We start from the raw sequence: 23,303 nt of genomic DNA on the forward strand, positions 1-23,303 counted from the left end.
GGCGCTCGTGACGGAGCTCCCCCGCCTTCGGTGGACTGCTGCCCGCAGGCGGCCTCTGAGTCCAGTGGGGGGTATTGGCAGACTTTTTGGCCGGTGCCGCCGCCACCGCCGCCTTGGCTACTGCTTTGGCGGGCATCAGGGCTCGGCTGGCCACATAGTCGTCTGCAAGCCTCGCCGCCTCCTGGTAAGTCTTGGGCTTCTTGTCGTACACCCAAGCCCTCACCGCCGGCGGGCACTGCTGCATGAGCTGCTCATGAAAGATGAGGTCAAGCAGGCGTTGGTAAGTCTGTGCCTCATAGCCCTCCACCCAGCGTATTCCGTACAAAGCCATACGGGTCACGTAGGTAACATAGGACTCCTGGGTCTGCCTCTCTTCCTGCGGGAATTTACCCCGGTAGGCTTCAGGGGTAAAACCGTACTGAAACAATAACAGTTCTTTCAGGTGTTCGTAGTCATCAGCATACTCATCTGGAAGCACCATCATCGTCTGCTTAGCCAAGCCGGACAGTAAGGGGTCCAAATGTGCAACCCTATGCTGGAGAAGCACTTTGTACCGCCGACACTGTGTCTCAAAGTTTTTTAGAAAACTGTCGATCTGATCAGTACCTTCCACGAACTTGGTGAGACTGTGCTGATCCAGTTTAAGTTCATCGTTGTTGGGTTGGACAGGGGGGCAATAAGCGGGTCTGTTCACTGCCTTAGTGATAAACTGCAGCCGCTCCTCCCGTGTCCCTCTGTCTTCCCACGCAGTAATCAGTGCCAACATTTCAGGGGTGAATGGACTGGTAGCCGCAGCAACCAGTACCTCTCCTGTTGCACTGCTCCCGGGAGGTGCACGCGTTCCCTCCCCGAGATTCCGCCGCCCCGGCACTGGGTTCCTTCCCTGATCTCCGGGTGGCTGTATAAGGGCAAGCTGAGCAGTATCCTGAGGCTCTGCAAGCCGGGCGTCATAGTCACCGATTGCGTCAACCATATCTGCGACCTCCTGGTTCTCATAGGGCAGTCCATATTCACGGCACTTGTCTTTCAGCTGAGCTCGGGTCCTCATGTTGGATGAGCCTTCAGCCTCGCTCATGGTTTACGGTTGCAGCAGTGAGGTGGTGTTACAACTTGTGTTAACTGCTGCACTACTGTGTGTTCAATATCTTTAGTCCCAGGAACTCACAATTACTCTCGAGTTCCCTCTATATGACAGAGTCCCACAGAACACTGTAATATAGGTTCAGTTCAATCCCGCCGCTGCCACCAGTTAATTATAGAGCTTGTCACGGTAGCTTATTACAAGATATAATGAACACCAAATATCTGGGTTGAACTGAACGAGGCTTAGATATAATAAAATATATTTATTCCTTAAAAAAAGGTGAATACAGCAATATAGTACAATTAACAGGCAAGAAGGTAACACTTACTTAGGGTTGGGGAATGGAGAAGTATCAGCTAGCAATTCTCCAGCAATCCGGTGACATTCCAGGTGGAATCAGAAGAATAACTAAAAACTGTAGGGTTGACACAGTTTATATACCTGTGTAACCCTATTCTTAACATTGAATACAGACTATTGGTGAACAATTATCTGTATCCAATCCCTAACGTGGAGACACAGATTAACCCATGCCCTCCAGCTAGTTAGCCCATGTGTACTGGGACTCTGAGTGTCTTATTTCTGTAGCCCCATAATTAAATCAGGGGTGACGATCAGTCTACCAAATGAAGTATCTGCATTGTTTGTAGGTGTAGACATAACACATACAAACCACTCCAGTTTGATGATTCTCCACCCTCAGGTAACAATTAGAGGGGCAGAGTCTGTTAATTAGTACTTGGTCTGTTGATTAGTACTTAGTGTAAACAATCAGGGCAGTTTAACTTTTGATCACAGTGCTTAAACTCAATCAGCCGGCTGCCCCTTCATGACCTATTAGCATAGCAGATGGAGTCTGCATTTTCAGGGCAGATCCAAAATACCATACATATACACTTTAATATCTACACATATTAATAAGTTCCATTCTGGTGGGCTCAGTGGGTCGAAATTGGCCAGTTCTTAATGCCTACAGTGACTCCACACATTGGCCAAATATCAACTCTCTGTGACCTCCAGATCTGGAGATACAGAAATGCACTTTAAAACATTACAATACAGGATTATAATGAAACATGGGAACAGGGGAACATACATTTTCCTGACATGACAAGGTGTAAGCCACATTCCTGGACCGCAGTCCAGTTAACCCCTTGCCTCCCTGGTGAGGTCAGGGGGTGGCCATATGGGGTGCCACCCCTTTAGTACCGGGCCAACCGCCCTCTCCCTCTACAGTGACACAGGGAGAGGTTGACACAGGGAGAGGGTGAGGTTGACACATGGAGAGGGTGAGGTTGACACAGGGAGAGGGTGAGGTTGACACTGGGAGAGGGTGACAGGGAGAGAGAGTGACACTCACAGACACACCCACATACACACCCACAGACACACACACTCACAGACACACACACTCTCATACATACACACTCTCAGAAACACACACTCTCACAGACACACATACTCACTCACAGACACACACACTCACTCACAGTCACACACAGACACACACTCACAGACACACACACTAACAGACACACACTCACAGACACACACTCACAGACATACACACACTCAGACACACACACAAACTCAGACACACACACTCAGACACTCACATACACACACTCACTCAGACACACACACTCATACAGTCAGTCACACACACAGTCACTCAGTCAGTCACACACACACAGTCACTCAGTGACACACACACAGTCACTGTCTCACACTGTAACACACTCACAAACACTCACCCGCAAGGCAGGGGGTTCGCACGTCAACAGTGGGGCCTCCGCACGGCAGTGGGCCCTCCACACGGCAGGAGGGCCTCTGCAAGGCAGGGGGGGTCGCACATGGCAGCGGGGGCCTCCGCACGGCAGCCGTCTCCACGATGGAAGGGAGATTGGGAACCTCTTCTTTTATTTCAGCAGGTGCAGCGCCTCCATCCTGCAGGGCTCTTGCCAGAGGCAGGGATTTATCCCCACAGGATCCCCATAGCAACAGGACAAATAACTCTGGATACCATATCCATGCAACAGGGTTTATTGCAGCCAGCATACAAAATAACAGGAACATAACTTCAAACAGGAACAGAACAAGAACAGAACTCTTCTCTTGCCTCTTGGCACAGAGACACCTTCCCTCCCTAAACAGGGCATGACTAGGCCTCCCAGGAGCTTGAGGCTCCTGGGCTAGTCTAAGCTACCCTCACCCCAAGGGGGCACGGCTGAAACACCTCCCTCTGATCCCAGAGGGAGCTAGCACTGAACAAGAACACCCACACAGGGAGGGCCCCCACCTTTTATACCTGGAGAGGAGTTAATCTCTCTGCCCCAGTATCTGAGCAGACCTAGCTGACATCACAGCCATTTCACCATAGTCAGGCCCCCCCCCCTTTACATGGGACTCCAACTGCCAGTATGCCAGCACCTGTACATGGCAACTTTGTAACGTGGGCAGGATGAGGCTCACATGCTAGGCCATGTGAGAATAGGTTTAACCCTAGCATTGCCTGTTCCTATCAGGGATTACACTGCTTCGGGTAGAGAACTTTAGTAGCCAGAGGGTACATGGCAATATACTGTGTGTGTGTGTGTGTGTGTGTGTGTGTGTGTGTGTGTGTGTGTGTGTGTGTGTGTGTGTGTGTGTGTGTGTGTGTGTGTGTGTGTGTGTGTGTGTGTGTGTGTGTGTGTGTGTGTGTATGATTAAACTGTAATCTATAACATATAAGTGCTAAAAACTGATAACTGTTATGGTAGGGAGTTGCCAGTCTGCATTAATAGAAGTCAAGCCTGACTGTCTGCCTATAAAAACCATATGTTAAGGGCTGAAGTGTCAGCTTTTTGGTCTAGTTGTGCGCCTTGATGTATTTCCCTGTATTTCTGTTCCCATGTTACGGTCCCCTGCAGGAATGTAAGCTAGGGATACCAGGTACAGTTAGGATCCTGTAAGGAAATAGCTGCAAGGCGGGGACTGTGGGAGCAGGTGATTAAGGGTGGATATTAGGGAGTAACTAGGGTTAAAAAGTGTATTGTGTTGCTGACCGGGGTAGCCGGTAGTACTGTTATGTTACCCGCAAATAGTGTATAATTTGCGGGTACCCGTCTGTACATAAGGGCGGGGAGGGTTATAGAAGTCCCATGTACAGTATAGCAAAAACCTGACCTGTTTGTGGGATTAACCTGTTCCCCTTGTCCCAGAAAACAACACAAGGCACTTCGTATTTTCTAATGCTGAATTTAATGAGACAAAAAAGACGACGGTCTAAACTGGTCTTTTTCAAGTGATGAAATGGCCGCTTCATCACTTGAAAAAGACAATTTTAGGTTGAAACGTCGTCTTTTTTGGCTCATTAAATCAGCAGCCATATGAGCCCCCGCTCTCATTGGCTGGTGGGAAAAGTTCCCATGCTCCGATTGGCCACCAGTTCCTGTTCAATGTTAGGCATAGGACACAGAAGTCTATGTAAGGGGCTGCCCCAATCAGAGCTCTCTCTTTCTCAGTCTTCCAGACCTACAGGTACAGCACAGAGAATAAACGCAAATCCAAATCACCTAGTGATACTATATAAAAACAAATACAATTTATATCAGCAATAGGGAGATGCAGCTGGTATGAGGGTGTTTCTCAACACCCTTAGATAAGACAAGAAGAACACTCCAAAGCGCAAAAACTACCCTCAGGCATGTAAAAAAAGGAAAAATGACATAGTGCAAATGTGTATTAAACAACTTAATTAAACACACACTTATGAATGGGCACTCACGTTGTAAAGGATTAAATCAGGTGTGTCACAGGAGACCAGCACTTTTAACACCTTTTATACCGGGATCACTTGATTGAGCAAAACAAGGAGGTAAAATAAATTGTAATTTATTTCCACGAAATGACATAAAAAACAATGGTACACAATTACACTCAAAATACACTTACTGGGACGGGGCCAAACGAAATAATCTGTTTCCAGAACAAAAAGTTGTAAAACAAAGTCTCTAGGAGCAATTTCCCAGGAGCGGGAGTTGCTCGCAAAAAGGGCTTGAAACGATCCTCGGTCAGCGGCGCCAGTCGCACCCGCTGTGTACTCCGACTGAGTCATTCCTTTCATTCTGCAACTGCTGTATTGGCACTTGGAATCTGTAGTTCTTACGAACTTTGATGAAGCCTGTTACGAATCTTAGTTACGATGTTATAAATCTTAAATCTTGGATGAATCTGATTCCCGATGGGCTGCAGGAATTCTTATAGGTTTAAAACACCAATACCTACACAGTGCAGCCAATTCCTCCGAGGGAATAACTTTTCCCACCTATCCTGGAGTTGCCAATACTTTACAAACCTGGCAGAGGGGCTTCTCAGTCTGCTAAGGGCATGCACGAACCACGCACCTTTGCCGCTTAGCATATGAGATCCAGCCCCTCTACCTGGTGACACTAAGTCTGGGCTGGGCAGCAATTTGCCAAACTGTCCGGACTTTACACTAACATGGGGGTGTCACGGTAGACCCGAACTTTTATCACATTAATTACCCGGATCCTTTGACTGAGAAAAGCAAGAGATAAAATAAATTGTGATTTATTTACAGAATGAACACACACACAACCGTTTACAAAAAACACTTGAAATACACTTACTGGGATGGGGCAAAACGAAAACTTCTATTCCCAAAACAAAATATTTTAAAATAAAGTCTCTAGGCACAATTTGCCAGTAGTGGGAGTTGTGCGCAAACAGAGCTGGAAAGCAGTCCTCGGACTGTAGCATCGCTCGTAACCGCTGTTACTCCGCCTGTGCTGCTTCCTTCGTTCTACCGCCATAGAATTGGATCTGGAATTCTTAGTTCTTACGAACTACTGAAGCTTATACAAATCTTAGTTACGATGTTAAATCTTGTTACAGCATGAATCTGACTCCCGATCGGCTGCAGGGATTCTTATGCAATACAAATCCCTATCTTTAACCCGTGCAGCCAATCTCCTCCGTGGGAATAATATTCCCCACCTATCCCAGAGTTGCCAAAACTTAGTCAACCTGGCAGAGGGGCATCTCAGTTTGCTAAGGGCATGCACGAACCTCGCACCTTTGTCGCTTAGCATACCTTACCCTGCCCCTACATCTGGCGACATTTTGTCTGAGCTGGCAAGCACCTGCTGATCTGCTCGGACATTACACTGGGATGGGGATAATTGAATTACCCCTCCCCACTTAACACTCTACTGAGTGGGAGCCTTTCAACCACAGACTTTTTCTAGACATCCTGGCATCAAACCAGCGGGATGCTTTAAAAGTCCAGGTTGAATATGCGCCATTACCTTGCAGGAATGTCCTGCCATACATTTCTAAACGACAGTACTTGTAAATTAACTGTTCCCTCTGTTCCGGGCGTCTGAATGAAAATCCCAATATGCCTTACATGTTGATACAATTAAAATAGAGGGACTTTAATTCATCAATTTTTATATAAAACTTTATAAAAATTGCGCTATATACTTTTTCATGATTTTACCCAACCAACGCTCACAGCAAATCTCAGCACGCTAGGAGCGTCCTAGCCGAAGTAAGCAAATAGCCGCTTGCTGTGCTGCGAGGTGCTGGGTTATAAAACCATTTTTCCTTTGCGCGGTTACAGGGCAATACTGCCCCAGAAATACATTTAACACTTATAAATCACATTAGTCTCGCCACCTTATACCTGGTGGGAGACATATATACATATATATATATTGAAATTACAGTATTCATGCCCTTACTGGGTTGCAGCGCTGACAATCTACAATTCCCCAATACGGCTTAGGGACACCCAGCCGGGCATAAAACCTTTATTTACTGGCCTGGGTACCCCTTCACCGTCACAGGGGGTACTTGGGTTACCCCTCCCAACCTAACAGCTTAGTAGCTCTGAGCCTTTCAACTCCGGACCTCCACTGACATTGCGGCATCAAGCCAGCGGGATGCCTTAGAAGTCCGGAGCTGGATATCACTCAACTCATTCACAGTCATTTACTGACATGCATTTCTAAGTGGAGTACTATCATAAATTAAGTGTTTTCTCTGTCTCCGGTGTTTTGAATGAAAGTCCAAATGAGCCTAACATGTTGGAACAATTAAAATAGGGGGACTTTCATTCATCAATTTTTATAAAAAGTTATAAAAATTGAGTTATGGGGTTTTCCATGTTTCTCCCCGAAAGACGCTCACAGCAAGTTTCAGTGCTCGAGGAGCTTTCTAACAGAAGTTAGCCAAGAAGCCGCTCTCTACACTGCTATGCGCTGGACTTAGAAACATTTTCTTATTATACTTTTACCGGTAGAACATTTCTATCTTTTACACTTTAACTCAGAAAGTATGTTATGAAAAGTTCAGTCCGCGCTCTGGCTCTTTAAACTTGGAGTGTTGGTCCCTCTCAGTTCCGCTGCTTCTGTGTTTATGAGGTGCGCTTTTGTGTTTTTTCTTGTTTTGCTGATATCAGAAAGTATGTTACTCTCGCCCCCTTATACATGGTGGGAGATACACTGAACCCCACACTGGGTTCTGGGGGTTTGGGCTTATACCGGGGGACCTTTGCATGTGATTCATTCCCCTGCCCGGTCTTACTATTCTGGTCTTTGCTGAAGCAGGGAAATCTCCGCTGTTTGAGACTCCTGGAACAGTAAGACACAAATACATTTTTTTATCACAAATACAGTGTTCCTGCCAAAATTGTGTTGCAGAGCTGACACTTCACAAGTCCCCAATATGGCTCAGGGGCACCCAACTGGGCATAATACCTTTATTATTGGCCTTGGTTTTCTCTCACCGTCACAAGGTGTTTCTGATTTCTGTTTTAAGGCAGGAACTCTCCTGGACCATAAACGAAAAGAAAAAATATATAGTGTAATATAATTTAATTAAAAAAACAGAAACATGAGCAGTGAGCCCATACAACTCACATGCTCCCACAAGAACACAGGCAATTTGACCACTCTGGGTCCAGTAGAAGTCTCGGTCGTGCCTCTCTGCAATGGCTGTAGCTGGAAGCTGGAGGGTCTGTGTGATACTACTCCGGAACGGACAGCGGGTGACATCACAGCCAATTGGACTCCTCTGGTAACACAGTAATAACGCCAAGTAGCAGAGCAGACAAACAGCACAGTGCTCTCAAACATGAAAGGGACCACCCTACACGTTTCAATTGTTACTCCGATCTTCCTCAAGGGTGCATGCCTGAGGGGAGTTTTTGCGCTTTGGAGAGTTCTTGTAGACTTACAGGTAACCTCGGAACTTGGTCCAGTGACGCCCTGGCAGGTTTTCCCAGATGTTTTGCTCACAATAGCAAAGCACTAGGCATTGAGGTGCCAGGGAAGCCTAGCCTAGCTGAGGGCAAGTTCTGACGAATAATGTTACTTTTCCAGGTTTATCCAGTGACGTAGAGTGAACAGAGTAAGCTTTTGCTGAAGCAGGTGCCCTGCACCTAGTTAAGGCAAGTTTTCAACCCCAGATCCCCAGTAAGTGTGATTTTGGCTGTATTTTGTATTTAATTGTGTGTACGTGGGTTTACCCGAATAAACCTCATTTTATTCCACCATCTTGTTTTGCCTAATGAATGATCCCAGAAAAATATAAATGTGTTAAAAGTCCTGGTCTCCCGTGACAATAACCATACGAGATGTTTAAATCTGTCAAGATTCACTTCTCTGCAGGTTTGAACGAACTTTTGAAAAGTTGGTGTAACCGGTATATATTTTGCTAGAATGTCTGGTCGAGCTACATGTCACAAACTTTAGAAAATTCACGACTGTATTTCACTTGTTCAAAGTCGTGAAATAGCAGCCAAGCGACTTTTTAAAATGTTTAGTAAATTAAAATTAAGCTAACAAGTAATGCCTATTAACTTTTTAGCGCAAAGCGAAGTTGTTGCAAACTTTTGGGTGAAGAATTTTATCCCGCAAACTAAAAAGGATAAAATTCGCCAGGTTCTCTTAGGCCTGTCAAAAATCCACCGATCTCAAGTAAATTGCCGCTGCCTGTTACTTGTGTGTGAAAAGAGCTGTTAATTACAACTAGTTACAGTATATCTGTTAAGAAAGGTGTAAGAGGTGAACAACTAGTTACACATTTGTTTGCCGCAAACCAATAATCAATTAAAGTATATCATGAATATGTGATTATTGTAATAAGTTCTGAGTACTATACCCAGACATGACCAGTTCACTGGGCCGGTGCGATCGGGCGGTCGCCTAGGGTGGCACATGTTGGGGTTAGAAGCAGAGCAGACTGGTTTCCTTTGCCTCTCCACTGCAACATGATCTGCTATTCAGGTAATTGGGAGAGGGTGCAAAAACGAAAAGGGGGGGGTGCAGAAACAGAGGCATGGGGGGAGGGAGAGGAGGGGGAGAGAAAGGAGAAGAGAGAAAGGAGAGGGAGTTGGGGAGAGAGGATTGTGTAGGGCAGGTCTAGCCGACATACAAAAGATTCCGGGCAAACATTTTTTTGGGGAGAGGAGCGCGTGGCTGAAGGTTTGCCTAGGGTGCCCAATACGCCTGCACCAGCCCTGCCAGTTCAGATATTATACAAGCAATACATATTTCTAGCAAATTGTTGTATGTGTCTACTGTAAAAGGAAGAAATGGGTACACACTGGTCACAGACACTTCAAACACTATCTTCCCAATATCCAAAATACAATGGTTCTTGCTGCTCAAATTTCTCCCTGCGAACATCGGGGTTAACTATAGAACAACGAACAGACACAAAAAAGAGCACATGGAAAGACTGAATCAATAAAAAAATGGCTTTATCAGTAAAGTAACCCGCTGATTACATCTCACTGCCCGGTGATTATAGCTTGTTCCATCATGTCCTCGGTGTGGGGAGATTACTTCTATATGATTGACTATCTGTTTTGCAAATGTAAGTTTTTAACTTGTTTATTGAACAAATGAAGCATTTACATTTGATTTACTCAGTCTTCTCATGCACTCTATTTTGTGTGTTTGATGCGTCTAAATGCGCTTTATCAAAGATGGCAACGTGAAAAAACAGTATATTTGGATAACTGGCCGGGTATACTCGTGTGTATATACAGATACAGTATTATAAAGTGTGTGCTGGCATCTGTTATAGGATAAAAAAATAAAGAGAGTTGTTATAATACTTGTCAATATGTTACAGCTTAGGGAGAAAATAGAGAAACTACACATTTTCAGTCAATTATCAGGATGTCCCCCTCATAACGATTGGGAATTGGCAAGTTGATAACTAAATTGTAATGATATTCTATTCACCATTGACTTTAGCTAGAAATGTATGAGGGCATTGAAATCAGTTTATTCAACAGAAAAAAAACACCCATTTCTTTATATACAAACTCCACCGGAAAACGACAAACATGCAGTAAAACAGTTTATAAGAAATGTTGCTTGGCTGTTATAACTTTATTGCCTGGCTGTGTAAGTTTATACAAATGTTTGATATTTCATTTACTGACTTTGTCAATTGCAAATACATGTGCGTGTGTGTGTATTACCCACAAATCAGTTCTCTCTCTGTATCTGAAACCCTACTCCTAATGTACATTCTCCCTTTATCTCATCCTAGCCAACTGATCAACCTGGAACTTATAATTAAAGATGGAATTTAGGGTAACCCTCCTGGTGCTGACATTGGGTGAGTATATATATATATTTTATATTACCAAGGACTCCATGTCATTGTATTTTATCACTTCTCACCTATATTTATTCATGCTACAGTTTACAAACACAGATCCTGCAATCCCATACAGCAATTACTGATATCCCTCTTTGTATCCTTGCTAGTGTACAACACATTACGCTATAATACGCAACCCAAACCACAAACATGAACCTCATTCTGGGAGTACCCCTATAGCCCCACCCTTTCCCAACACTGCTCACAATTTTCAATTTGTCCCCAGTATCCGAAGAGATTACAAAAGCGCTCCTCAAATTAAAACAAAGCAGCCAATGTGGACCTGACTTACTGGAATCTAAGTTCCTAAGACTTGTGCCCAAGCCATTACCAAACTAGTTGCTTCCATAGTCAACTCTATTCTGTCTGTCTGCAGGCATGGAAAAATGTGTTCACTCCCAATGAAAGCTGCAGTTCAGGCAATATCCTGCATGTGGGTTTTTTTTTTAATAAATCAGTTCTGTAGTTAGAAAAAATACTTTTAGCTTTTTCTGTTTTAAAAAAAACAACTTTGAAACACCAATTTTCTTGTATTCTATTTTAACAATAATGCTTGTTCCTACTGTATAGCAACGATTTACATTCCCCATTTTAAAGATGTCGCCAAACTTTGCTGATCAATAGACGGAGAACGAATTGACCGGCATCTATGCAGTTCTTTAGGTAATTAGAGATTGCCCACATGAAACTATTGAAGTAAAAAAAAAAAAAAAAAAAAAAAGACTGAACTGCAGCTTGAAGCGATTACTATACCAAGACAAATTTCCCTAGCAAATTCCAATCTGGCTTTCACTGGGGATGCTACCGGATGGCTAATATCTCAGGAATCAGGGGGTCCACGGTAACTACCCTACTAAAATTTGCAATGAAATCCAGTGTGGAATGGAACTGGGACAGCTCACTGGTACAATATTCCTAGATTTTGCAAAGGCTTTTGATACTGTTGATCATGTTATCTTGCCTAACAAACTCCAGTGCTTTGAAATAGGGAAGCATGCTTTAAACTGGTTTCATTCCTACCTATCAGGTAGATCTCAACATGTGTCCATCTCAGGCTCTAACTCCAACCCCTTGGATATCACCTGTGGTGTCCCGCAAGGCTCTGTCCTGGGGCCCCTACTCTTCTCAGTGTTCATTAATGATCTTCCCACAGCTTGTAAGGAAGCCTCAATACACATGTATGCAGATGACACAATCCTATATGCACACAGCCACAGCCTCTCTGACCTTCAACACATACTTCAGTCTGACTTTTGAGACTCGAAAACTGGATCTCCCAAAACAAACTGTTTTTAAACACTGACAAGACTGTAACAATGGTATTTGGGACCAAGACTAAATTTTTAAAGCTTCCAGCGACTGAGCTCCAGATTAGAACCAACGCTAACACCACCCTAACCCCTGTCACTAGTTTTAAATACCTGGGCTTATGGTTTGACTCCCATTTAACATTTGGGATGCACATTGATGCCCTGGCATCCAAAACCTATGCCAAACTAGGTGTACTAGTTTTGAAAGAACTTAAACTGGTGGTGGCTGTGAGAGTCTCCGGTAGGTTGTTCCAGTTTTGTGGTGCACGGTAAGAGATGGAGGAGCGGCCGGATACTTTGTTGAGCTTTGGGACAATGAACAGTCTTTTGAAGTCAGATCTCAGATGATAAGTGCTGCATGTGTTAGGGGTGAGGTAATAATCTGGAGGTAAGGAGCTTCACTGCTCTTATTCTACTACCATTTGCTGTCCCACAGCAATTACTACAGCCACAGAAACCTTTAATCCCGCGATTAATACTGAATTATATATTCTGATTAGACAAAGGAGCGTGCCTAATAATTTATTCTAATAATAGGTCCTGTAATGATTACAATGAGGAAAATGTGTAAAAACCCATAGTAACCCTTCCATTATCAGATGGGATTACAACTCATTTACTTTTATTGATCCAACTAGCAGCAATGCGGATAGACGGTGTGCTGCAATGTAATGCATTACTGGGCCCCATCACAGAAAAGAGATTAAAGCAGCATTCCAGCAGGGGGTCTCCAGAGCTGAACTGCGTTCATTTCATCTCCTGGGACCCTTGATTCCAGAAATACAAACTCTGAAGACGCTGTCGGTGCTGCATGATTCAGAGTTAAACCTCCACATTGTTTACCCAGCTGGGGATGCTACCGGATGGTTAATATCTCAGGAAACAGGGGGTCTCCTGAGCTATAATGAAAGCAGTTCAGCTCTGGAGACCCCAGCTTCCTATGTTGAAGATGAAAACAAAAACCCTTTGAGGAAAAACATCTTTAACTCATTGTTATTTTTTATTATTTTTGCAAATTGTTAGAGGGATAAAGCAAAACAGAAATCTACACTAACAGACAAGGAACGCATCCAAAGTATATATAACTGACGTGATAATCTCCATCAGGGATTAAATCAGTGCCTGAGACAGATTACTACAGTACAACAATGTGATTACATACTGTATGGATCCCAATGTAATCTCTAGTTTAGGTTCTGTATAAAAGGATTACGTTTAATCAAGGTTTGGGCATTGTATATTTTAAATTGTATTTTTAATAATTGTATATTTTGTACTATATTTAAATGTCTTGAATACTTTATCCTTAGGCACCGCGGCACAGTACGTTCTGCTATTAATACAGATCCCTTAGTTTATACGCCAGGTTTTCTCCAATTTATAGCTCGGCATAGTAAGCTTTGTATTTATAGAGATCATTGGGTTCATGCGCCAGAGTTTTTACTTGTTTACATTCTGAATTGAAGTTGATCTGAACTGCGATTAAATATTAAAAGCATTACAGCTAATCCTGCAGATTGATACAATGTAATTTGAAATGTATATATGTTGTAGCTTAATACTATTAGTGTCACTGCACTGGGACTTCACTGCATGTACCTGCCAGTCATTCCATGCCGACTGGCAATACTAAGAGAATGAATTGTAATACTCCTCCTACATATAACAGAAAAGAGCCAATGATTGGTCTACCTTTATCAGTCAGGTAAGAACCTGTGATAATGTTCTTTGCCTTTGGAGTTAAACTGTAGAGCTAGGTTTCAGCTAATTGGTAAATACTAATGCACTGTGCCACTCTTACAGATATACACTGTGCAGAACAATAGCTACTAAGCGCTTCAGGGCTAAAGGGGCAGCTGATTCAGCGCTTCTATCAACCAGCATAGAAAAGGTTGCTTCATAGAGCGGAATTTCATGATAATAGTAATATATTTATAAATCTAATCTAAAGAGTGGGACGCAGACACAAATGCATAAAGATTAATTGCAAACATTTCTCCTGTTTTGCAGGTCTGCCATTCCTGCCGGTGAATGGACAAACAGCCCAACCACCAAGTAAGCATATACTGTACAGTATAATGAATAAGTGTATTTACACCATACAGTACCAATGCTGCAAACACTAGAATTCATGTGTCAGTGTGTAACACCAAAATCTTCAAGCATGAGCGTTTAGCTGTCCTGCAATAATTTTAGTGCAGGAGTGGGGGGGCGTCGCTGTTAAAGGAGGGGCGTGTCATTGGCTGGATCGGGGCTGTGTCTGTGTGTCTGCGTGTCTGTGTCTCTCCATTCTCTCCCTCCCCCTTTCCCTCCATCCTCCCCCTCCCCTCTTCCCCCCTCCATTCTCTCCCTTACCCTCTCCCCTCCATTCTCTCCCTCCCCCATTCTCTCCTTTCCCCCCTTCCCTCCTCTCCCCCTTCACCTTTCCCTCCTCTCTCCCCGCTTCCCTCCTCTCTCTCCCACTTTCCCCCCTTTCCTTCTCCCCCCACTTCCCCTCTCTCCCCCCTTCCCTCATCTCTCCCCCTTTCCCTCATCTCTCCCCCTTCCCTCCTCTCTCCCCCTCATCCCTGCTCTCTCCACCCCTTCCCTCCTCTCTCCACCCTTCTCTCCATCCCCCCTTCCTTACATTCTCTCCCCCCGGCTCCCCTCTCCTCCCATCTCTCTCCTGTCTCCCCCTTCTGTTCATTCTCTCCACCACTGCACCCCTCTATTCCCACCCTGCTCCTCTTTCCCCCTGCTCCTTTCTCCCCCCATTCCCCCTCCCCCTCTCTCTCCCCCTACCCCTCTCCCCCCTTGCCCTCTCCCCCTTCCCCTCCCCCCTTCCCCGCCCCCCTTCCCCGCCCCCCTTCACCGCCCCCCTTCCCCTCTTTCTCTCCTTCTCTCCATTCTCTCCCCCCCGCACCACTCTCCCCCCTTCTCTCCTTACTTGTCACCCTGCTCTGAGCTCGAAAGTCAAATTGAACTGTCTCCCCAAGCACAAAACTTGGGAGTGCGTACATGCCTAAGCACAAGCGCGCTCCCCGCGTGACCGGATACGGGAAGATACAGATTGCAAGAAGTAAACTCGGCAAGCACCGCACGCAAAGCGCACTCAGCACTTGTGTGGACGCAGCCTGAGATTATACAGAAAAACGCTGTGGTGTCGCCCGTAGCGACACTGTGCGAGGCAAAAAACAAGTTTCATACAAACGTGATAAGTGTCTTTACCAAATTCAGCTGTCTCCCCGCTTGCTACTGCAAAGCGGGAGACAGTTAATGCATTTTCAAAAATTTTTGTTGCTCCGCGTGATGTCGCTACGGGCGACACAACAGGCGTTTTTCTGTATAATCGCAGCCTAAGGCAAGGAGGCTGCTTCACTGGGGGTTATGAATGATTGGTCCTGGGAAGATCTGTATGTGTTATCTATGTGATGTGTAACCTCTTCCCACAGAATGTCCACCTCACATGCATTTTGCGCAATGTGATACCAGTTGCCCACTGACCTGTCAGAATTACCAGTCCCCACCTACGTTCTGCACCTATAACTGCAATCCGCGATGTGCCTGTGATGAGGGATACATACTTTTATGGAAGGGATCCTCTACTTGTGTGACAAAGGACAAGTGTCCTGTCAGGAAAGGTAATACTACTTACTACTAATAGTAAAATGTAAACTGGGTCATACACAAGTATTTACCCAAGTATTTCAGTCTAGACCCACAATAAGGTGACAGGTGGTACCTGTGACCCATTCAGTCTTTCTCATCTTATCTCCTCTTAAAATGAGGCCTGCATTACATTGCAAAGCAATACATCTTCATGGTTTATTCACTAAAGGGTGATGCCTCAATGGCTCAAACATAATTAGCCGTGAAATAGAATTTTTGGACAGATTGGTGACTCTGTCTGTAGCGGGTGTACCCCTAGGGTACTATAACTACGGGTGCTGCGGTTACCTATGAGGCTAACAAGAGGCCTGAGTCTCCATCACTGGGAACCTGAGGTATATACTTACACTCGTTGCAGCGCCTCCACTGATGAGGGATCCCAGCGTGGTGGGAGTGTGTCTTATCTTCCATTTATAAGTCTCACTTCCATGTGACTCTTTTAGTCCTGGCTTCTTTGATTAGGGGGAATTATTTCATTTCAGTTTAATCCAAGAATTATCCAATACCCCATAACCCTCTCCCTGTATTCTTCCTTGTTTTCAGATGTATCTGGCACATATATAGGTACCCCAGCTAACAGTATTACTGGAAGCCTTAAGAGGGAAGCTAATTATCTGATATTTGCAACACACATATCTTCCCACATTTTATATAATTACAAACGAATATTTCTGCCCATTACAAACTTATACCGGCCATTACTATGGGTTGTGTCAGACATGAATTATCTTACATAAAGTTATTTATTTATTTATAAAATATTTTACCAGGAAGTAATACATTGAGAGTTACCTGTCGTTTTCAAGTATGTCCTGGGCACAGAGTTAGGACAAATAATGCATGGTTAAAAATACAGTTACATAAATGAACAGGGTATACATTATATACAAGACATTGCATGCACAGTTAAAGAAAATATATATTATGGGCGAATGAAACAGGTACAGACAGATTAAAATGTGAGACAGCGTTAAATTTGAAAGAACTTACACTGGTGGTGGATGTGAGAGTCTCTGGTAGGTTGTTCCAGTTTTGGGGTGCACGGTAAGAGAAGGATGAACGGCCGGATACTTTGTTGAGCCTTGGGACCATGAAGTCTTTTGGATTCTGATCTTAGGTGATAAGTGCTGCATGTGGTAGGGGCGAGGAGCTTGTTCAGATAGCTGGGTAGCTTGCCCATAAAGAATTTAAAGGCAAGACAGGAAAGGTGAACTTTGCGCCTAGACTCTAGTGATGACCAATCTAGTTCTTTGAGCATTTCGCAGTGATGTGTGTTGTAGTTGCATTGGAGAACAAAACGACAAATTGAATTGTAGAGGGTGTCAAGTTTGCCAAGGTGGGTTTGAGGTGCCGTGCCATATACTATGTCTCCATAGTCAATTATTGGCATTAGCATCTGCTGTGCGATACGCTTTCTGACCAGGAGACTTAGGGAGGATTTGTTCCTGTAAAGTACCCCTAGTTTGGCATAGGTCTTGGTTGTCAGGGTATCAATGTGCATTCTGAATGTTAAGTGGGAGTCAAACCATAAGCCCAGGTATTTAAAACTAGTGACAGGGGTTAGGGTGGTGTTAGCGTTGGTTCTAATCTGGAGCTCAGTCGCTGGAAGCTTTAAAAATTTAGTCTTGGTCCCAAATACCATTGTTACAGTCTTGTCAGTGTTTAAAAACAGTTTGTTTTGGGAGATCCAGTTTTCGAGTCTCAAAAGTCAGACTGAAGTATGTGTTGAAGGTCAGAGAGGCTGTGGCTGTGTGCATATAGGATTGTGTCATCTGCATACATGTGTATTGAGGCTTCCTTACAAGCTGTGGGAAGATCATAAATGAACACTGAGAAGAGTAGGGGCCCCAGAACGGAGCCTTGCGAGACACCAAAGGTGATATCCAGGGGGTTGGAGTTAGAGCCTGAGATGGACACATGTTGGGATCTTCCTGATAGGTAGGAATGAAACCAGTTTAAAGCATGCTTACCTATTCCAAAGCTCTGGAGTTTGTTAAGCAGGATAGCATGATCAACTGTATCAAAAGCCTTTGCAAAATCTAGGAATACTGCACCAGTGAGTTGTCCCCGTTCCATTCCACACTGGATTTCATTGCAAACTTTTAGCAGGGTAGTTACTGTAGAGTGTTTGGGGTGAAAGCCAGATTGGAATTGGCTAGGGAAATTTGTCTTGGTATAGTAATCGCTTAATTGGGAGTGGACACATTTTTCCATGACTTTGGATAGAATTGGGAGATGTGAGATTGGTCTGTAGTTTGAGACAGTGTTTTTGTCCCCACTTTTGAAGATTGGGACAACTCTGGCAGTTTTCCAGGTCTTAGGGATATGGCATGCAGACAGGATAGAGTTCACTATGGAAGCAATTGATATCCCCCTTAGTGATATTACTTGGTTGTTGATGGTTAGGAGGCTGGAATATGTTTTTGATAACCTACCAGAAGTTAGCTGGGTGTGATGTATTTTGGTGGAGATTGTCAGAGTAATATTGTGCTTTTGCGTGCCTTGTTTGCCTTGTGCACATGTTCCGCAGGCATCTGTAGTGATTGAGTTCCTTGGTAGTGCCAGTTACTTTGTAGCTTTTTCACAAGGTATCCCTGAGCTGGAAGAGTGCAATAAGGTCAGATGTAACCCATGGAAGATGGGCCCCCCTTACCCTTATTTTGCGTAGTGGAGCATGGGTATCGCAGAGTTTTAAGAACTCGGATTGGAAATAGTCGAGCGCAGAATCAGGGTCGGGAATTAAATCAATTCTGTGCCATGGGCAGTTGGTAAGGTCATCCAGAAACTGTTGTGGGTTAAAGTTTTTAAATGTTCTAGTGAGGAAAACTTTAGGGCTTGAATGGGGCGTTTTAATTTTCCTTACACAGTACACTATTGCATGGTCACTGAAAATGTCAGGAAGGATGCCAGAGGATTGGATTCTGCTGGGGCTTGAGGAGAGAATCCAGTCTAGCAAGGAATGGTTATGCGATTTCAGGTTTGTCCGTGTGGGTTGGGAAATGAGTTGTGAAAGGTTAAGTGGCTTGAGTTGTATCAGGATTTTATGGTTTTTAGGGTCAAGCCAGTTGAAGTTGAAATCCCCAAGAACTAGCAGCTCACTCTTCTCGTTCAGAGAGGAAATGGAGCCAAGAAACTGGGTGATATCAGCCAGAGATTGTAGAGGGGATTTAGGGGGGCAGTAGATGCCAGCGAGCAAGATGGGCTTAGAAAAGGGGAGGCAGATTTTGCCAACTAGAATTTCAAAAGAGGGTGGGCTTGGGGGCAATTTAACAGTGTAAATTGTAATGTGTCTACAATATAAAATAGCACCCTCCTCCTCTCTTGGACCTATCTCTCCTAAAAATGGAGTTTCCGTGAATGGCGATATTTGCATCAGGGGTTTTAGGGGTTAGCCATGTTTCTGTAAGAACGATGGCTTTGGGTTTATGCATAAGGCACCATGCCCTTAGTTTGTCCAGTTTGGGCAGCAGGCTCTGGATATTTATATGGGTGAGAGATAGCCCTTTTTGGAATTTAAAGGTGGAATTTTCAGGGGCATGGGACAGATTTGAAATGGGAGGACCTGGGTTAGGTTCAATATCACCTGCTAAAGAGAGTAATAGTATGAGCAGAAATTTGGGTAGTTGTTTGCAAGGTGTAAATTTGTGTTGTTTGCAATTAGAGTGAGCAGTGGTTGGTGTGCTGGTTTTTAGAGTTCTCCACCAACATTCTGTAGATAGTGAAAGGCTTTTGAGTAGTCGAGGGTGTATGGTTATGTTGGGTGTGGGCCAGGATGGAGGAGTTTGTAGTGGATAGAGGGAGTATCATCTCCATGAGGCCAGGAGAAAGAAAAAAGTAAAGATACATAGCAGGTTCATGATGCCAGAGGTAGGCAGTGCTGCATGGACCTGTTGTGAGCAAAGTGAGTGTGTGCAGACTAAACAGCAGGGGTGTGCCTGTTCCTTGTCAAATGTTTTGCTGCATTGCAATGCTAGAGTCAGTTCTGGGTTTCAGTGGGCTGAGTTGGTGTGTGAGTTGTTTTTGTGCAGTCAGTTTTGGAAGAGGTTGCAGTGAAATAAGTTGTAAAGGGGTATGGGGTTAAAATAGGCAGGTTAACAAGCATGGGATCAAAGTGTGGTCATATAAGCTCACCGTTTGTTGCCTTGAGTAAGAGTTTGCAGAAAGGATGCAGTCCCCAGTCACCTCTAGTCAAACTATAGTCTAACTATTATTGTCACTTAACATGATCACTTTAAATGCATCACACTTAAGATGCCAATGCAGGGGGGATATGTGTTATGTACATCTAAAGCAGTCACATTACCCTCCCCATGCCCCAATAAATCAGCTTAGTCCAGTTGGTCAATTAACAGCAAACAGTTAAGAGGATGAACCCCCCCCCCCCCAAAAAAAAAAAAAAAAAAAAACACCTTTTGAAATTCAAACATACCAAGAGAAATCAATAGTACAAGCCAGGAGTGTAATTCTTTCAAAACAGGACTTGCATATCAGGGACATACCAAGAGAAATCATTAGTATAAGCCAGGAGTGTAATTCTTTCAAAACAGGACTTGCATATCAGGGACATACCTGTGAAGAGAATGCAATTAGATCCATGTCATATCTGCTGAGGTTATACTGTAGTCTTGCATGAAGAAAGTAAATGCCAATGCTACCTGTCAATGTTAATCTGTAATGATATCGAATAGAGTACCCCCTCTGTCACCTTTGCCTCTGCTGAATAGGGAATATCCCTGAAAGTGTTCTGATTCCTTCTTTTCAAGCTTGTCCCCAGCAGATACACTGGAATATTTGGTTGATTTTACTCACTATGACCAATCTTCATATTGCTTTGTGATAAGGACAAAGTGCTAATACAAAGCAAAATACCTTGATCCATTTGAGATAAGTGATGCACATTCTGAATTGAAGTTGCTCTGAACGGTGATAAAATGTAAAAAGCATTACAGCTACTGTATTTCTGCAGATTGATACAATGTAATTTGAAACGTATATACAGTACCTGTATAGTATGCTGTAGCTTAAATGTCACTGCACTGGGATGTAACTGCATGTAACTGCCAGTCATTCCATGCAGACTGGCAATATTATGAGAATGAATTGTAACACTCATCCTACGTATAACAGAAAAGACCCAGTGATTGGCCTAGCTTTATCAGTCAGGTAAGAACCTGTGATAATGTTCTTTGCTTTTGGAGTTAAACTGTAGAGTACAGTACGTTTTCAGCTAATTGGTAAATACTAATGCACTGTGCCACTCCTACAGATATACACTGTGCAGAACAATAGCTACTAAGCGCTTCCGTGCTAACGGGACCGCTGATTCAGCGCTTCTGAAAACCGGCATTGAAAAGGATTCTTCACAGAAGAAGAAAATTTTCATAAATCGAATTCAAAGAGTGGGACATAGACACAAATGCACAAAGATCTACAACACTAATTGCAAACATTTCTCCTGTTTTGCAGCTCTGCCATTCCTGATGGTGAAAGGAAAAACAACCCAACCACCAAGTAAGCATATACTGTATAGTGAATAAGTGTATTTACACCATACCAATGCTGCAAACACTAGAATTCATGTGTCAGTGTGTAACACCAAAATCGTCAAGCATTAGCGTTCGGCTGTCCTGCAATAATTTTAGTGCAGGAGTGGGGGGCGTGGCTATTAAAGGAGGGGCGTGTCATTGGCTGGATCGGGGCTGTATCTGTGTGTGTACGTGTCTGTGTCTCTCCATTCTCTCCCTCCCCCTTTCCCTCCATCCTCCCCCTCCCATCTTCCCCCCTCCATTTTCTCCCTTATCCTCTCCCCTCCATTCTCTCCCTCCCCCATTCTCTCCTTTCCCACCTTCCCTCCTCTCCCCCTTCTCCTTTCCCTCCTCCCTCCTCACTTCCCTCCTCTCTCTCGCCGCTTCCCTCGTCTCTCTCCCCCCTTCCCTCCATCCTCCCCCTCCCCTCTTCCCCCCTCCCCTCCCCTCTTCCCCCCTACATTCTCTCCCTTACCCTCTCCCCTCCATTCTCTCCCTCCCCCATTCTCTCCTTTCCCCCCTTCTCCTTTCCCTCCTCTCCCCACTTCCCTCTTCTCTCTCCCCCCTTCCCTCCTCTCTCTCTCCCTTTCCCTCTCTCCCCCTTCCCTTCTCCCCCCACTTCCCCTCTCTCCCCCCTTCCCTCATCTCTCCCCCCTTCCCTCCTTTCTCTCCCCTCCTCCGTCCCCATCTTCCCTGCTCTCTCCACCCCTTCCCTCCTCTCTCCACCCTTCTCTCCTTCCCCCTTCCTTCGATTCTCTCCCCCCGACTCCCCTCTCCTCCCCTTTGCTCCCCTCTCTCCCCATGTCTCCCTCTTCTCTTCATTCTCTCCCCCACTGCACCCCCCTATTCCCACCCCCTGCTTCTTTCTCCCCCCATTCCCTCTCCCCCTTCCCCTCGCCCCCCTTCCCCTCTCCCCCCTTCCCCTCCCCTTCCCCTCCCCCTCTCTCCCCCCCCTTCCCCTCCCCCTTCTCTCCTTCCACCCTTCTCTCCATTCTCTCCCCCCCTGTACCACTCTCCCCCCCTTCTCTCCTTAATTGTGACCCTGCTCTGAGCTCGAAAGTCAAATTGAACTGTCTCCCCAAGCACAAAGCTTGGGAGAACGTATGTGCATGAGCACGAGCGCGCGCTCGCCGCGTGAGTGGATACAAGAAGATACAGATTGCAAGAAGTAAACTCGACAAGCGCCGCACGCAAAGCGCACTCAACACTTGTGTGGACGCAGCCTGAGATTATACAGAAAACCGCTGTGGTGTTGCCCGTAGCGACACTGTGCGAGGCAAAAAACAAGTTTCATACATACGTGATAAGTGTCTATACCAAATTCAGCTGTCTCCTCGCTTGCTACTGCAAAGCAGGGAGACAGTTAATGCGTTTTCAAAAATTGTGGTTGCGCCATGTGATGTCGCTACGGGCGACACCACAGGCGTTTTTCTGTATAATCGCAGCCTAAGGCAAGGAGGCTGATTCACTGAGGGGTTATGAATGATTGGTCCTGGGAAGATCTGTATGTGTTATCTATGTGATGTGTAACCTCTTCCCACAGAATGTCCACTTCACATGCATTTTGCGCAATGTGATACCAGTTGCCCACTGACCTGTCAGAATTACCAGTCCCCACCTACGTTCTGCACCTATAACTGCAATCCGCGATGTGCCTGTGATGAGGGATACATACTGTTATGGAAGGGATCCTCTACTTGTGTGACAAAGGACCAGTGTCCTGTCAGGAAAGGTAATACTACTTACTACTAATAGGAAAATGTAAACTGGGTCATACACAAGTATTTACCCAAGTATTTCAGTCTAGACCCACAATAAGGTGACAGGTGATACAGTACCTGTGACCCATTCAGTCTTTCTCATCTTATCTCCTCTTAAAATTAGGCCTGTATTACATTGCAAAGCAATACATCTTCATGTTTTATTCACTAAGGGGTGACAGCCTCAATGGCTCAAACATAATTAGCCATGAAATAGAATTTTTGGACAGATTGGTGACTCTGTCTGTAGCGGGTGTACCCCTAGGGTACTATAACTAAGGGTGCTGCG

The 23,303-nt window shown here is 44.8% G+C and overlaps 1 protein-coding gene across 1 annotated transcript in view; it reads left to right on the plus strand.

Annotated features, from left to right (window-relative positions):
• Positions 1–23,303, plus strand: part of LOC142498156 (zonadhesin-like) — a 70,998-nt gene that overhangs the window by 18,808 nt on the left and 28,887 nt on the right. The window contains exons 2-6 of the mRNA XM_075606665.1: positions 10,658–10,726; positions 14,092–14,136; positions 15,513–15,701; positions 21,196–21,240; positions 22,798–22,986. Of these exons, the coding sequence (XP_075462780.1) occupies positions 10,690–10,726; positions 14,092–14,136; positions 15,513–15,701; positions 21,196–21,240; positions 22,798–22,986 (505 nt within the window). The 5' untranslated portion in view covers positions 10,658–10,689. The remainder of the gene's footprint in view (positions 1–10,657; positions 10,727–14,091; positions 14,137–15,512; positions 15,702–21,195; positions 21,241–22,797; positions 22,987–23,303) is intronic.

Source organism: Ascaphus truei, chromosome 6 (assembly GCF_040206685.1).
Source record: "Ascaphus truei isolate aAscTru1 chromosome 6, aAscTru1.hap1, whole genome shotgun sequence".
Classification (NCBI taxonomy): domain Eukaryota; kingdom Metazoa; phylum Chordata; class Amphibia; order Anura; family Ascaphidae; genus Ascaphus; species Ascaphus truei.